This window comes from Megalobrama amblycephala, linkage group LG6 (genome assembly GCF_018812025.1).
Source record: "Megalobrama amblycephala isolate DHTTF-2021 linkage group LG6, ASM1881202v1, whole genome shotgun sequence".
NCBI lineage: Eukaryota > Metazoa > Chordata > Actinopteri > Cypriniformes > Xenocyprididae > Megalobrama > Megalobrama amblycephala.
The window spans coordinates 30,254,623-30,272,698 of NC_063049.1; the positions used below are offsets into that span (position 1 = coordinate 30,254,623).

Genomic DNA, 18,076 nt, shown 5'->3' on the forward strand with positions numbered 1-18,076 from the left:
ATAAAGAAATCTCCAGGACAAACACTGCTGCGTTAATGCATTACATTCCACTACTGCAAAGAAGAGAGCTTCTTGCCTTGCAATTAAAGGGGACATATCACAACACATTTAAAATAAAAGAGTTTGATGTACTATGTAAACATACGCAAACCTTTTTGTCCAAAAGTCTGATTAACTGAAACAATGCTACGATAAACGTAAATGTTAAAATAACATAATATGACCACTTTAAGCAAAAATGCTAGCACAACCAATACATATCTTAGTAGAATTAACAATCAAATAACGATTCATAATAACCAGTCATCTCTGCTCTCTTTTTACGGAGTGACTAAAGGCAGGAAGTGGACCTGTTTGTTCACTCACCAGGAAGATCTCTTTGAAACCCTTGAGGACTTCTCGAACCACTTTCCTCATCTGTGGCACCAGTTTAAAGATACGCAGTGGGCGTAGGCAGCGTAGCATCATGAGGAGCTGGGCACCAGACTCAGGGGGCACATTGTTTGGTAGCCAGCATAAAAAGATCAGACTGACCTACAGAGTGGGCAGAAAGATCATCTTAAAGGGCACAGATCTTCAATGATTCCCGATCCTGAACAGCAAATCACTAACTGCAGATGATTTTGCTATAGCACATTCATATTGCTTCATTAATATAAATGCATTAAGTATTACTTATGAAATAGTCAGCACTGGAGGTGTAGGCTGTTCTATTAAATACAAAGAATGTTTGTGTGAAACTGGCAGAATTCTTTTGAAGTGAGTAAACAGGATGACTGGGTCATTTAAATGAAGCACTCTTTAGGGTCATTAAAATGCAATCTTCAGAGCCTCATTAGGGAAGTGAGTAATCAGATCGAAAGGATGCCATTCGCATGCATCGGAAAGTGGGTTTTTCATTGGAGAGCAGCTGAGAATGGACTTTTACTAAGTAGATGAAGATGTCCATGACGCCACCGAAGTCTCGGATGACTGCAGTGGGAGTGAAGAACAGACCATCTGCCATGATCTTCAGGTTCAGCTCAATGCTCATGAAGATGACGAAGACATATTCTCCGATCTGCAGGGAAAGGGGTGGTTTAGTTTACAATAGCATACAATGAAAAATTTCAGTGATTTTACCACAGGTATATGGTGTTCTTAGGCACAACTCAAGGTGAAGTGCCTAAAGCCTGTGGTAAATTTCGAAAACAGAGAGCTTTGAATGGCTTATTTCTTTTAAATAGTTACATTTTACTGGCAATTTATCAGCAATTCTTCTGTAAAGTAATATAGTTCATCAGTCTAACAGTAAGCTGTTTATGGTTGCTAAGCAATGTAGAAGCATTAATAAAGAGCATATGGTGTGTGTTTATCTGTGTTTTATAATGACATTGTATTAGCAGTCATGTTTTTATCTGTATTTCACTAAGGCAATGAACAGAAATCATCCAATTAGAATTTCTATTCTGAACAACCCATTTTGTAATTAATTTTAACTATTAAAGCGAGTTTATATATGAAAGTGTACATGTAACATAGTAGTACTATTGCCATGATTTTGGGGAACAAGCCCGACATTCAATTTGTAGCCAGCAATGTCAATATTTTTGTTCATCACAACAAAAATACCACAACTATAGGTCATAACATTTCCTTGTTAGTTGGCAATTTAGAACAGTTTTTAAGACTGGAAGTGTCGAGACACAGAACTGAGGCCAGGATACAAATCTTTTTCTATGCTTAGAACAGGAGTTTCTCTTGAAAATATCTTTATCAGGTAAAGATCAGGTCATCCTTGACAATCTGAAGTGGAGTGTCAATCATGGTGTAGAAAAAGAGACAGACATTCAGGAGCAGCAGGTCAATCAGTTAAATCATTCTGTCTCATAAATGACAGCAACAAAGGCACCCTAAAAACATTCACGTTCAAAGTCAACATAAGTGAATTCCAAAGTAGCCTAAATCAGTGGGGATCATGGTCAAATGTGCTCAGAAGGGCAAAATTAGTTGGAGTGGCAATCAAAAGTGTTGGACTGCAACAAAAACGAGACATGATGACCAGCCTTCAGGAAAGATATGAGGAATATTTACAAGGTAAAAAAGTTAGTCGGGTGTTTTGTGTGGGATAGAATGGTGACCCGTTGGGTTTAGAATACCTGCAGGGTAGGGACATGCATGACCCTAGTAAAAGGGGACTCAAACATCATGGAAATACAAGAGCAGATGGTGACCACGATCATCACCCAGTCCAGATAGGTTACCAAGCCCAGCAAATCACTGGAGAACACACACAGACACACACACACACATGCAAGGATTAGTGCAGGTTGAATGTGCCAAAACATGGTTTTTCTACTCTGCATTTTTCCTACTCTTTTCCTCCAGTCTGAGCATATGTAACTGTCTTTATTTTGCAGATCTTTGGAACTGGTGAAATCCTTCTAGGACAATGCAGCCCAAAAGTTTAAATCTAATCCCACACTAACTTACCCTAGCATGTCTTACAGATCAAAACTTTACAAAGCCCGTTCTCGTATTACATTTGTAGAATCAAAACAGACATATAAATTAAGGAATCACAAGAAAACATGTTTTGACCCCAAAAATATGAGGAACAAATAAGAAATACAACCATTATTTTTATGACAATTAAGCACATTTCGCCTCCAAATTCTCATTACTGTAATGCTTCTAGAAGTTGTTTACATTTTGAGGTTTTTTTTTTTTTTTTTACTTTTTTGTATTTTTCACTATTTCAAAATACATTCTACCAGAATGTATTAATATTTTACAATTTAAATAAGATATTATCTCATTTGCATTACATAAGTAAATGTAAATATAAGTGTATGCTGCTATCATTTTTTATATTGAATTTCACTGCCCTTTCCTGAAAATATGAAAAATAAATCTCTGTGTATATTATCATGCTATCATGCAAAAGCCCTAAACATTTACAGACTTACTATAATTGATGGTATTTTGTGCTGTTCACTGCGCCTGTATTGGGATCCGTTTTAGACCTATTCATAAAAAGTCCATTAGCACAGTGTCAGCAACAAAAAAAAAAAAATGGAAAACACATACACACACAACAGTTTGTGAAACAACATGGCATTTTTTGTGATTATGGTACAAAGGGATTAGTCATCTCTTTGATGTGTATGAAAATGCTACTGTAACTAATATATATAATGCAATGGATTTGTATTAGCTTTGGTCTTACACATTGAAACGGGCCCGGACAATCATTCGGCAAAAGTTACGAAAGCGGTGCTCTCTACCAACGATAAAGAGTGGCTTGTCAAAGTATGGATGGTTTTCCCGAAGTTCCTCCTCTTGGACTTTTCTGTGAATAACCCCAAAAAAATCTGCTTTTACACTCTCAAGGAGGCTTTGGAATACAAACATAGAGCATGAACATAGAAAGATCTTGGATGCATAGAAGGGACCTTATATTAGTTTTTAAAGCAAACTGTATCTGTAAATCAGCTAAAATGATTTCACTTTTATAGTCCCTCTGTACATGGCAAATAAATACAGCCAACCAGAAACAAAAGCTTTGCTTGTGTGTAATATGTCTTGTTGTCATATACCACTGCACTATGCCACCATCAGCATACAGTACAAGAGAAAGATAAGGTGTAATAACTCCCACATGGCATGTTTTGTTTGGGTTGAGGTGGTGGGCGATAAGATCTGTTTAACTGACCGCATGCCAAGGCAAGTGTATGGATTGGCAGAAATACCGTTTCATCTCAGCCTGCTCCTTTTTCTCTTGTATCATCTTGATTTCACTGTCCTCACGCTGAGCGTTACGGTAACGGACCGTGCTGGAGTGCTGCGGAGTTCACATACGTCATGTCAGAGATCACAGATAGACACAGATAGCACTGTCAGCTATTACTCAGTGATATCTGTGTGTGTGTGTGTGTGTGCATGTGAACTCACGTCCTGAGTGAGTGTTTCCAGGGATTTCCCTCTGCTGATTCTCTGGCTGGTAGAGCCGTGTCTGAGAGACCTGTGCCAAAAAGAGCGGGTTAATGCAGTGCACACTAGCATAATGTAGTGCACTTCATTAATATGCATCCATTCAGTGCTTCTTAAATAAATTAAATAGATGAGTACGTGAAAGCATGTTAATGTGCATTCCTAACCGGCGTTCTTGCCGGATATGATGCTGGACACTGAGTATGGATCTCTCTTTAGTTGGCTGACCCTCAAAGGAACCACTCAGCATACGTTGCCTGGTGCAGGCTCTGCAGGCAGACAAACCATAACTAGGTCAAGAGCAAATTAATAAATTATGACAGTGTAGTATTCTTTTTTTAAATTGCAATCATTTGCTTGTCTTGCTGTTCATCTGATATTAAGATAACTTTAAATGTCAACTGAATTCTAATTTAATTGTTTAGTCTTACTGCATATGATTCATTAGAATACTAGAATCTATTAACTATCTCCATTTTGAAGTCTCATCCTAAATTATTTTCACTGAGTATTCTGTTTCACTCAGAAATAGGTCACATTACAAAAGCTAATGTGTTTAAAAATGTGTTTTGAACGTCGTTTCTAGACGAATGCATTTGTTTGGGTACAGTACATCTACCCTGTATGTATTCAATGTTGGTCCAGGCTGGTTTATGATGATTAGTGCTGGTATAATGCTTGTCTAGGTGGTGGACCAGCATAGTCATACTGTTCTCAAGTACAAACCCGATTCCAAAATAGTTGGGACATTGTACAAATTGTAAATAAAAACAGAATGCAATGATGTGTGAAGTTTCAAATTTCAATATTTTATTCAGAATACAACATAGATGACATATCAAATGTTTAAACTGAGAAAATGTATCATTTTAAGGGAAAAATAAGTTGATTTTAAATTTCATGGCATCAACACATAGTTTGGACAAGGCCATGTTTACCACTGTGTGGCATCCCCTCTTCTTTTTATAACAGTCTGCAAACGTCTGGGGACTGAGGAGACAAGTTGCTCAAGTTTAGGAATAGGAATGTTGTCTCATTCTTGTCCAATACAGGCTTCTAGTTGCTCAACTGTCTTAGGTCTTCTTTGTCGCATCTTCCTCTTTATGATGCGCCAAATGTTTTCTATGGGTGAAAGATCTGGACTGCAGGCTGGCCATTTCAGTACCCGGATCCTTCTTCTACGCAGCCATGATGTTGTAATTGATGCAGTATGTGGTCTGGCATTGTCATGTTGGAAAATGCAAGGTCTTCCCTGAAAGAGATGACGTCTGGATGGGAGCATATGTTGTTCTAGAACTTGGATATACCTTTCAGCATTGATGGTGCCTTTCCAGATGTGTAAGCTGCCCATGCCACATGCACTCATGCAACCCCATACCATCAGAGATGCAGGCTTCTGAACTGAGCACTGATAACAACTTGGTTTGTCCTTGTCCTCTTTAGTCCAGATGACATGGCGTCCCAGTTTAAAAAAAAAACTTAAAATTTGCCACAGTCCATTTTAAATGAGCCTTGGCCCAGAGAAAATGCCTGCGCTTCTGGATCATGTTTAGATATGGCTTCTTTTTTGACCTATAGAGTTTTAGCCAGCAACGGCGAATGGCACGGTGGATTGTGTTCACCTGAGCCCATGTTGTGATTTCCATTACAGTAGCATTCCTGTATGTGATGCAGTGCCGTCTAAGGGCCCGAAGATCACGGGCATCCAGTATGGTTTACCGGCCTTGACCCTTACGCACAGAGATTGTTCCAGATTCTCTGAATCTTTGGATGATATTATGCACTGTAGATGATGATAACTTCAAACTCTTTGCAATTTTTCTCTAAGAAACTCTTTTCTGATATTGCTCCACTATTTTTCGCCGCAGCATTGGGGGAATTGGTGATCCTCTGCCCATCTTGACTTCTGAGAGACACTGCCACTCTGAGAGGCTCTTTTTATACCCAATCATGTTGCCAATTGACCTAATAAGTTGCAAATTGGTCCTCCAGTTGTTCCTTATATGTACATTTAACTTTTCCGGCCTCTTATTGCTACCTGTCCCAACCTTTTCGGAATGTGTAGCTCTCATGAAATCCAAAATGAGCCAATATTTGGCATGACATTTCAAAACATTTGATATGTTATCTATATTCTATTGTGAATAAAACATAAGTTTATAATATTTGTAAATTATTGCATTCCTTTTTTATTCACAATTTGTATAGTGTCCCAACTTTTTTGGAATCGGGTTTGTAAATCTGAGCTGGGGTTGCTTGGCCACCAGCACTCCACTTTCCCATTTTGGGACCAGCAAATCAGCAATCCCCGTTGACCAGCAATGCTGGATTGTTCAGCAAGAGTTTTACATACTGTAAATGTATAGTATTATGTGATGATCATTATCAGTGAACACCCCCTAAGCTATGCCACTATTGACTGTCATGTACTCTGTTGTATGCCCGACACAGCAGATGGCTCTTATTAGCTTACACTGTGTTGTGCAGGTGGAAACAGTTCTAAGGAACGGGGTGCCCATGGAGAGGAAACTAATTAATCCTTTTTTCAGAGTGGTCAAATGTGACCTGTGGTGCACTAAAAATTCAGGCTAACAGTGAAGTGAAGATGAAGCAGTAGGAGGGAGTTAATCTCCAAGGAAAAAATTGGCACACTTAATATAGGTATTCAAGGTTACATATCTACTAAGATCTAGTTCTGACAAAAAATGTTATGATGATCAGTTGACTCCATTTAACACAAAGTAACATTCAGTATGCATATGGGACATTCTCAGAAAACAACTCCACTTCCATTTTCCCATGAGTTAATACTGATTTATTGAAACAGCATATTAAATTTAGTTACATTATTTGGTAGATTAACTCTTGAATTTTAAATTTTAATTTTAATCAGTTTAGGGTCCAATTCTCACTATTAACTAGTTGCTTATTAGCATGCATATTACTAGGATATTGGCTGTTTATTAGTACTTATAAAAGCACATATTAATGCCTTATTCTGCATGATTATTTTCAACATCCTTTAATCCTACCCAATACCTAAACTTAACAACTACCTTACTAACTATTAATAAGGAATAGTTAAGTAATCAGGAGTTTATTGAGGCAAAAGTCGTAGTTAATAGTGAGAATTGGACCCTAAAAAGTGTGACCGAAATATTAAATTTCTCCTCATTCATCACATTACATTTCAAAATGTAAAAAATCTAATCTAAATTTAGCTTTTATTGAAATCAAAATACTACGCTTTCACTATGTAGTTGTTTTTCGAAATTATTTATGAATTTTCTGGAAAAATGTTAATTTTTCTTTTAAATATTGTTTTTGCAAAAGAATACTAACATTAATTTATGTTGTGTGATATTTTGTGATATAGTACATCACAATATCACAATATATATTTTAAGTTATGTGCATTGTATTTGAGGTGAGAAATTATCGTTTCTGGAAAGTCCAACAGGTATAGTAATTTTCCTGCATTTTTCTCACACAGACTGCACCATTTTTTGAAGATGACCTATATTTTGTGTTTGTGACAACTGCTTAAACAGGTAACAAAACATGCAGAATAAGTCTTTGAAAAAAACTAAAGAAAAAACCTGCAGTACTATTAAAAAGAACAAGAGATCTGTGAAAAACGAATAGTCCAGAAGCCCCTTGTGGTGTTTTCTGACAGCTTATTAAAACCAAATCTTTCAAAGCTATGTCAAGATGAAATGTAACTGGTGAGACTATTGCTATAATTGGTATTGGGAGATTGTTCCGCCGCTGAGATCCCATTGGCTGTTTATGCTCTGAATCAGCGCTGATCTATGTATGCTTTGAAAAGCCTGCTGCTCACCACCGCCTCTCTATTGTCCATTAATTGCAGAGTCATGTACCAGAACACAGCTAATGACAATTTCAGCTTCAAGAGAACATGTCGCCCTTATTTATGGCCACTCAGAGTGATGAGTGCCTGGCTGATGAAGAGTGTGTGCGCGTGCATGTGTGTATGCAGACAGACCGAATGCCCCAGACAGCACAGACGACGTGGGATGGCTACTGATGTGCCGTCTGTCTGCTTAGCAGGAGGAGGAGGGGTGGACAAGGTGAGGTGTATGAGTGTGTGTGTAACACAAGGGAGGTGGGGGACGGCATTGACGTGACCTGAAACTTAACGAAAGAGAGGAGCGGTTGAAGCAAAGTGTGGGAATATCTGGCTGCATCGCTGCCAGATTTTTAAATATTAATTTGTTCAGTCACGCTCACAGGTGATCCACTAACAGTTATACTGATATGGAGACGCCATTATCTGCTCTGACTGCTGGGCTGGCTGGATGACAAACATGGAGCCAAAATCATGGAAATGGAGGTTTGAAATAAAAACAAATTTACCCTTTATAGGAATTAATTGTTGGTGGCAGCCAGAGAAAAAAAGCAATGCCGTTTCAAAACACAGAGAATTACATATCTATAATATGAATAAATATCCTAATCCAAATTCACTTCAATGTTTCTGCTTGTTGGAAAAACCAGTGGGTCTCATTGACTAACTGTGTGTATGCACATAATCATGATTCATACTGTAAATATGTAAATATTACAGATCTATTAGTTTTGACTTTTTTAAATGAATATATGGTAATAATTTTGTAGCCCTGCCAGGATAAGCATAATATCATAATATATTATGCTTAGCATAATATCAATCTCAGTCATAGAACTATTAAAATAAAATAAATAAATAAAATAAAGCTGATAAATAATAAGTTGCTGAAAATCATAAAGCTCACCGCAGAATTTTATTGACAGTGGTTTCCTTTTCTATGAGGTTACGGGCTCGGATGCTAAATACTGACTTTCGGAGCTAGGAAGAAACAGAGGTTTACACAGTAAGATGCACACAGATCAATACGCAATATAATTTAAACACACATTTACAAACAACTACTGTATAATTATGTGGGTAAACCTGAATTTGATATCAACAAACAAAAACATCCCAATATAATCAAAAAAATATTGTTATATAACTGCTGGTTATTTAGGTCTTGTTGCGTGGGAAATAGATCTGTTCCTTTCAGAACATTCATAAGCTGATTGTTTGGTCCCTTTGTGTATTGAGGGGGCAGACTGTGGGAGTGATGGAGTGTGGTACCTTCTGATCTATGTATTTATTATCCTCAATGGCAGACCTCTTGGAATGGTCGCAAGATGAGGACGACGCTGAGGGAAGGCGACGGAACAGACAGCTGGGGTCCTGCTGCTGTCGGTCGATGAACTGCTTCATGAAGCTCTCCCTGTGGCACACACCCACGGGTACACGCATAACGAAACAGTCACACGCAAATACACAAGGGACTTCATGTTTTCAGAAGATTCTTGAGGACGATGTAGGAGGCATTCAGTGTAAAGGAATAAGTATCTTTGTCAGTATGCTTGTTAGAGTCAAATGTGAATCCACAATTCAAAACTATGTTCCTGAAGAAAAAAAACAAGATTTTTAATTTTCTGACAAAAATCTGATTGATGCTTCCCATGCAAAACTGGCTGCCACAATGCTAAGGAATTCTAGTATGTAGGGCATTTTAGGGTAACAAGGCATTTTAGCATGTAGCCACAGTAGCCGGTTGAAAATCCAGATGTAGTTGCTTACTAGTCGAAGACACCACCAAGAGAGCACAGTGACACTCTGGCTCATATATATATATAATGGGAGCATCCTGTAATGTAAGTCTCTGAGATTTTTTTTTTTACATGTTTTATCATCCTTCAAATTAAAAAATCTTTCAGTGTACACAGTACCTGATTCTGGGCACAGTGAAGTCTGAAGGCAGCTTGGAGATTTTCACCATCTGTGGTCTATTGGGGAACTTCTCAAAGATGCGTAATCGCAGAGGAAGTTTCTCTTTTGTATCAGCATTGGCTTCGCTCTGTTTCAGCTGTGGAGAGAAGCCAGGAGACGCACTTGAAACAAATGTCTGATTCTATGACTCAAACGAGAGACACTGATAGGGCCACATTGTGTTTTCACACATAGCCCTCAAAACATTTGGTAGACAGTCCAAAATTGACATAAGCTATCCATCTCTATTTCTGATTATCCCTTTTGGAAACTCAGCTGGTCTTCAAGAAGAATGCATAGATGGTGTATTTTATATTCAGTTCCTCACTTCTGGAGGCGAGAGAGGAAAGGGTTAGCCTGTACGGTGCACTGCTCTGAATTAATGTGCCCCTCTGAGGCTTAACTGACTTTATGTGCCATAACCTTTTATCTTTCCCCATGTCTATCAAGCAACATAAAGGCCTCAGATGATTAGGCCGGAGCACGCTAGAGGATCACTTCTCATTCTCCTGTCAGAAGAGATGCATAAATTAAAGTGAATAAGATAAAACTAAGATGACAGATTGCTTCATATTTTCTAAACATATCTATAAATGCACATAAAAACATCTACTGAATGCTCTATTGATTAAAGAACAAAACAAATCAAAAAAACATGTAGCTACAATTTAATTCACTAAAACAATAATCTAATTGCTAACAAAACCCTAACCATAACAACATTAGTTCATTAATTAATTTTTTAGAGAACAAGATGTTCATTTGCCAGGATTTAAAAGCAAAACATCATGTTAACAGACCGCTGTTCTGCTAGGCTGTCCAAAGATGGCAGCAGTGCACAGCCTCAACACAGTTATCCATCCATTACAACACTGGCTGTCAACTAGTTTTGTTTCAGGACCCAGATTTTACATTGCCATCAAATGGAAACAAAATACAGCAACAACATTGTTTACCATGCAAAAAATAAAATAAATAAATAAGTCAAACAAATATGCCATTGTAACAATATTTAAGTGTTTTTATTCATTTATTTCACCAATAAGGCACAAAACAGTGATTGGCACAAACCATGCTTATCCTCATTTCAAATGAACCTATATTTAATTTAGTAAGGTGGTATACTTTTTAAGTATATTGTGCAGTTTTGTTTATGGTATTGAACCTGTACGTTGACGTCTTTCTTATTTGTCTAGCTTCTTTCTTGTGACATAAATTTGTGCCAAAATACCACAGAGTTGGATAAGCCTATTTATTGCTATCTAGGCATGATTATACGGTTGGTTTTATTTTATTTTCTCACTAAGACCCTCGGAATAGACCCACAAACCCTTTTTGGTTCATTATCTACCAACATAGTGCCTATTAGGGAAGCAAAACAAAACCAAAATAAGGACATCTTCACACATGCAAGCTAAAACTGGTCAAACAAACAGAAATGTCACAAATAACAGAGCAATTAATTTAATTGAATTACATATGAAAGGAAAAATATTGAAATTCTTTGGCTGGAAGCATCCGTCTGAGCGCCTGCAGATAAATATGATGGATTTCTGATTAGGAGTCAGAAAAACCAAAATTAGGTTCTCTGATGACTGCTTATCTTTAGAAATAAGCAGCTGACCTGGACCGTTCAGAAAATGAAAAGCATTTGCCAAGAGTAACCAAGAGTAAACAACAAAAAGAGAGAAATGCTAAAAATGTTATTGCATTATATTATTATATTATGAATCATGATTTATTTTTATTCATCACTTGAACTGTCCATTCATTCAGACAATTGTCCATTCATTGAGTGCACCGCACATGCTGTTCTTTAATAGAGTTACAGATAGCAGGTCATGCTCTGGGCTGGAAGTGAAGCACTACTACTGTGGAAACGCTGTGCTAATGTTGAGGAGAGCCTGTAGTGAGGACGATGCTGCTGGATGCTTGAGCCAAGAGGAAATGTGCTCAACACGGACCTTGATGTTTCAATGTATTGGGGGAGAGTAACCGCCTACTCAAACCGAATGTGACATGCTGGTCTCAGGAAAAAAAGCTTTAGCACCACCAACATGCTGGACTTTGTAATATAACCAAAATGGCATTAAATCAGTCTGGATGAATGTTTGTGGCCATTGTGAAAGGGATCCATTGTTTATACACAACGAACATTCACAACAAATATTCAGTCTTGGTATGAATAGAGAGAAAGAATGCATTGAGAAACCAACTGCTTGTTGTGCTTTCATATTCTTGGCTGCTTGGTGAAAAACATAAAACCCAGTTTAGTCTGCACTCTGCACAGGAGCAAAGTTGGATTTCCCTGTCTCCTATCCAAAATAAAGTCTACATCTGTTTCAGGGCGGCTTTATTGTAAAAGAGTGTGCGTTTAAAATCTCACAAGTCCCCAAGGCTCCAATCAATAGCTCTGCACTCTGCGGGGTGGCTTCAACTTTGTGCTTTACTCGGCAACAGCCTCTGATTAGCTCTCACACAGAGACACACACGACACAGAGCACTGCGGAGAGAACAGGCGCTTCTAAGTAATACCAACACAATTTACATCCCTCTAATATAAATAGTTAAAGTGAAGAATCCTCCCTGCTTTGAAATGCCACACACAGCCCCATTTATTCCAACATGGTAGTTAAAATGTTCGTTTAATCACAGTGGATTCAAAGTTTGAACACATTTTAGTTAACTGAAATTTTAAAGCAAAATTTCACCCAAACATAAAAATGATTTCATTTTTTACTGACCCTTATGCTGTTCCAAACCTGTATGACTTTAACCAATGGTACTTGGTGTCATTTTGAAAAGAATAAGTTGAATTCAATTCAAAGATTTCTGTGAGTAATAACTTAATTTCGATATGTAAATTTCGTATTGTAGTGCTTCAGAAGTTGTAAAGACTAAAAACTTTTTGTGAGCTTGACAGCCCTGGTCCAGTGTTGTTATTGTTAACTAAAACTAAAACATTAATTGAAATTATGCTGAAATAAAATAAAATATAAACATAAGATGAAAAACTTAAAATGAACAACTTTAAAAAAAAAAATAGAAATGTTGCCTTGGCAACTAACTGTCACGATGGTCTGCAACGACTGTACGACAAAGGAACATAACTGAAAACAATTTAGTTACTAACTCGGAAAACTCAGGAATTCTCAGGAAAAACACTAGGATGCAACCACATTAACTTAAATGTCAATGAACAATACCGAACACTGAACAAAGGAAATCAAGGGCTTAAACTGAACATGAAACAGGTGTGGAACTCAAATCTGGAACCATGGAAACTAACAATGGATGATGACACAGGCAAACAGCAACAGGGAAAACGAAAGCAAAACACAGAGAAACTCAACATACTCCTGGCACTAAATGGAATAAAGAAATTTTAAGAACTAAAATGACTAAAAATGAAATAAAAAGTTAAGTAAAACTAAATAGAAATATTAACAGCACATAACACTACTAAAATTAAATTTAAAATAAAATATTAATATAAAAAAAATTATTAATAAATACTATAATAGTATATAAATTAAACCAAAATAACACTGCCCTGGTTACTGTGAGCTCCTGGAAGGAAAGATTAGTGTGAACGTTCTTCAAAATATCTCATTTGTGTTCCACAGAAAAAGAAAGCTATTCCAGTTTGGATCGACATAAGGCCGAGCAAATGATGACAGAATTTTCATTTTCAAGATGTGGTAAGTACAGTACATGTGATGGAGTGCTGAATAGGAAGGGAAAGCCAAATCCAATCAGCACAGCTAGAAAGTGGAATCCACCCTGATCAATAAACAGATCAATTTGAAATAGGCAAAATGATATGGGTACACATACAATCTCAAACAGATCATGCTGATTTCCATCTTTATATGACTGCCTGTAGCTAGCTGCATTTCTTATATTTTTCCCCCTGATGGCTTTTGGAAGGTCTGCGTGTAATGCATTTTTTTTTTGTAAGAATGGCGTATGGCCGCAGCTCTTCATAATGATGAATCATATGTAGCATTTTCCATAAATCATAGCAGTGGGAGCCATGCATCTGAAATAAATGTGTTGGCCTTGGGACACATTAGGGTGATCCATTCACTCCTATTCACACATTCTTTCCAATTTCAGGCTCAGGTGAACCATACTAGGCTATTCTCCAAGTCCCCTGCCTTTCTAGAAGACAAGGGTTCTGATTATTGACCAATTGCTGCTTGGTCTGTGGCACATTCATAAAAGAGCCCGTAATAGTGCTCCTGTTCTCTCAGCGTCATGAGTGATTGGTCGGTCTACAAATCTGAATGTCACCGTCCCACAGATTTACTCTACAGGCCATTAGACACATTTATGCTCCAGTTAGGTCACCATAAAACAGTGGAGAGCTAATGTAAACAAAGGTAATAATGTCTAATGGTGTGTATGTGTGTGCGACCTTCAGAGACTGTGTCGGCAGTCAAAATTGCAGATTGGTTTTAAAAGAACCAGAATATTTGACATGTCAAGCTCAAAAGTCTACGGTCTGAAATTGGCAAGAATAGAGTGGCAATAAAAATGATAGTTCACACAAAAATGAAAATTCATTCATAATTTACTCACTCTCATGTCATTTCAAACTCGCGTGACTTTCTCTCTGTGGAACACAAAAGAAGATATTTTGAAGAATGAAACTGTTTTTGTCCATTCAAAGTCAATGGGGTCCAAAACAATATGGACACTCCTTGACTTTCATTATATGAACAAAACACACGTTTAAAAAACAAAAAAACAAACGTATTTTGTGTTCAACAGAAGAAAGAAAATTATACAAATTTGAAATGACATGAAGATGAGTAAATGGTCTAGTGCAGGTCTAGTAACTCTTTTTAAAAATGGGTCTTTACAATGGGTCTATGTAAACATGCACTAGACACATCATGCGCCATTTAGTTCTGCATTTTTAACACGCTGTGTTAAAGTTAAAATAAGGTAAGAAGAAGGTAAAGTTTTAAAAAAGATCCAGACCAGTGAACACATCCTGTGTACAGTAAATGTCCCCTGAGTAGAACATTTCAAATCAGTCACTTTTCAGGTTCCATTTCAGATCGGCTGCTGATTTAGTTCTAGCATGCCTGATAAACATACATTACGGGTGCCGCTCTACTCTGCTCCACACTTGGTGAACTTCCACAAGCAGCTCAGGGGTAGAGGGGTCATTCTCTCCTTCTCATTTAGTATCTAATGAGGCATGGTTCTGCATAGGCTATAAACTCTCAGACCTCTTAGAGGCACACCTTTGCCACCTGAGAGACCGACTGGCGGAATACTTAGCATGGCGAGAGTGGTGCAGCATGGCAAGGTAAACCGTCTGATGTTCCTCAAAAAACTGTGTATATTGTACAGTGACATTGAGGCCCCTTACAAAAAAGAAGTTTATTCAAGTGTGCTATTTATTAGTATTCTTCTTTTAAACAAACAAAAAAAAGAAAGTATACTTTCAGTCTACTTTTTATATACTTATCAGAAATACACATTATGTACTTCTCAGAAATATACTTAAAATTGCACTTAAGTATACTTGACTTATACTGACAGAAAATTCTAAGTATATTTGGCCTAAACTTGTACTATATACTTGTTTTGATTAAGATATACTTGAAAGTATAATTAAGTATTCTAAGTATACTTGGCTTGTAATTGTATTTAATCTTTTGATTGAATAGCCTATTAAATACTTTTTTTTCAAATAGTTTTACATACTGTCTTATAAACTTACGATGTTTAAAAATATTTATAAAGAAAAGAGATATGTTCCTAATTCTGAGTGTCTGAATTTTTGTGTAGGCTAGTCCACTGTAGTGTACATAGGAATCTACTCTTTTCCTCTGCAACCACCCATGTGAGTTATTCAATGCACATTGGTAAGGGTTATACTCACGCAAATGTAAAATAACACAATCATCAAACATTAAACAGCATGTAAATCAAAACTGCCTAACAACGTTACCGAATGAAATGTTGAACCCATAAGAGGAAATGACTGTGAAGCTTTGGGGGTGTTGATGGACTCAATCTACTCCATCTGTGTTTTGATCACCGTTCTGAATCACATCTGGATGTAGTGTTTGACAAAATTGCAATTTTCTCAGCTTTTTGTTTAATATGTTGCTTTTTTTTTAAAACAAAACTTACCTACATTTGAGTGTAGATAAAAAGGATTCATGAAGCTATGTTAAAATGGAAAGAGTTAATGTACAGTTAAAGGTATATTTCAAGTATAAAAAATAATACCTAAATAGGAACATAGTAGTATACTTAAAGAGCTAAAATAATATATGAAAAGTAAACTATAAGTGTGACGTTATGTTCACTTAAAGAAAACTTACAAATATACTTGCACTAAACTAGTAGTTTAGTGAGAGTATACTTCAAAGTGTACTTTCATATACTAAAAAAATGTACTACTAGTATAAAATTGTAAACTACTAGTATACATATAAGTTCATTTATAGTACAAATGCAGTACAAATGAGAAATGTAGCTGTGAACTAGTTGTGCACTTAAAGTTTACTACCCTTACACATATAGTACACGTATACTTCAGTTTTGAAATAGTACACTTACAAGTTTACCACTATACTATCATACTAGTATACTTACTACATAAAGTATACTTAAAAATATACTTAAACATTACTTAAGTATACTTCATAAAATGAACTTCAAGTATACTTCTTTTTCGTAAGGGGAAGTTCTCATGACCAGCCATATCCCCCACTAGAGTTTCATTCATGAACACAGTTGGATCTGATCTTTGCTCCCAGAGTGTGACTAATTGTGTCTACTTTGCATTCAAGGACTAACAGAAACATCTGCAATTAAATGTGTCACGGTCCTTTAAAAGAAAACATGTAAAGGCATTCACAACCCATTTTACTTCCCGGAAATTTATTTTTTCAAATCTATCACTTTTTTTGCTACTCTTGCCATAACATTTAACAATCAGTAAAATCACAACAATTTAGAAAAAAGGCTGCAATACCATTACGCCTAGATGGCTATACGTTTACCAAGTTTACATGCACATCATTTTCAGCTATTGAAATGTTCCTAAATACAGGGTATTCAGAATATTCTTTAAAAAAAAATCCTGCTGTTCTTTATTATATTTTAGTACGGTATGAGCTGGTGATTTCATATAAAAACGTACAATTTGTAGGTAAAACGTCACTATGAACGTCCACACCTAAATCTAACACTTAGTGTGGTGTAAGCAGATCAAAAACTTACAAATAAGATGGTCTAAATTCATATGAATTTGCCATCAATCTAGTAAATTGTAAAACACTTACAAAATGTCAAGAAAGTAAGGTTGAATATGACCAAATACTGGTCTGCACAACCTAGTTGACAAAATGTAATAATTACATTTTGATGAAATTTTTCTTCTTTGGAATAATGCAAACTGATGAATCATGCATTACCAGAGAAGTGTCAAAGTAAATAAGGTCAATTTTGATTTCATACTGAAGCTCTATCATAAAAAAAGTGGGCTGCTGAAAGGATGAAAATGGGTCTAGGTGAAAGATGGAACACACACCCACACACACAGTGTCTGGGGCAGCAGACATCTGGATCAGGTGCAGCAGTGAGGGTGGGGGTGTGTGGGCGTGACTGTTAGATCAGAGGATGGCGCACTAGAAGGCACATTTGATGGACAGGCCTGTTACTGAGGGTCCTTTCTGTCTATCGCAGCCAGAGGGGACCAGCATGTATGTTTGTGTGCATGTGTGACAAATTGTTGACGCCACACTTTTTAGTCTGGGTGTGATGATATACAAATGTGTGCGTGTCTGTACATCTGAGCCCCATTGCAATTTTTTTTAGGAATTTCTGAGCAGGACCAGATGTGCTTTATGCAGATGAGTGCAAGAGATGGGAAATTAACAGAAAACAAAACTAAAAAACGAAAAAGAAAAAAAGAAACAAAATACCGGAAATTATATTGTCTCATGTGAAAAGAATGCATTGTGTGCTTCAGCTGCTGGAAGCAATTTAATACCCTCAAAAAAAAAAAAAAAAAATTAATAATAATTTCTAAATTCCTGCAGTTTGTCTTTGTTTCATCCACAAACGCAGCAATAATTTCATTCTCGACTTCTTTGTCTGTTACTAGACCTGGCTGTATACCACCAAACTGTGTTTGGCCCACTCTGGAGCTTCTTCTTACACACTTACTGTAAATTGACTCCAAGAAGCCAGGCAGTCAAGTTAAAATATCAGTCACACAGGTACACATTTCTGCTAGAACAG

The 18,076-nt window shown here is 36.8% G+C and overlaps 1 protein-coding gene across 2 annotated transcripts in view; it reads right to left on the minus strand.

The window, feature by feature from the left end:
- nalcn (sodium leak channel, non-selective) overlaps positions 1 to 18,076 on the minus strand; it is a 111,378-nt gene that overhangs the window by 24,358 nt on the left and 68,944 nt on the right. For both annotated transcript variants that reach the window (XM_048193844.1, XM_048193843.1), the window contains 11 exons: positions 9,760 to 9,896; positions 9,113 to 9,254; positions 8,748 to 8,821; positions 4,140 to 4,241; positions 3,934 to 4,003; positions 3,732 to 3,823; positions 3,209 to 3,331; positions 2,949 to 3,005; positions 2,139 to 2,259; positions 929 to 1,060; positions 367 to 534 (listed from right to left, as the gene is read on the minus strand). In XM_048193844.1, coding sequence (XP_048049801.1) covers positions 367 to 534; positions 929 to 1,060; positions 2,139 to 2,259; positions 2,949 to 3,005; positions 3,209 to 3,331; positions 3,732 to 3,823; positions 3,934 to 4,003; positions 4,140 to 4,241; positions 8,748 to 8,821; positions 9,113 to 9,254; positions 9,760 to 9,896 — 1,218 coding nt within the window. The remainder of the gene's footprint in view (positions 1 to 366; positions 535 to 928; positions 1,061 to 2,138; positions 2,260 to 2,948; positions 3,006 to 3,208; positions 3,332 to 3,731; positions 3,824 to 3,933; positions 4,004 to 4,139; positions 4,242 to 8,747; positions 8,822 to 9,112; positions 9,255 to 9,759; positions 9,897 to 18,076) is intronic.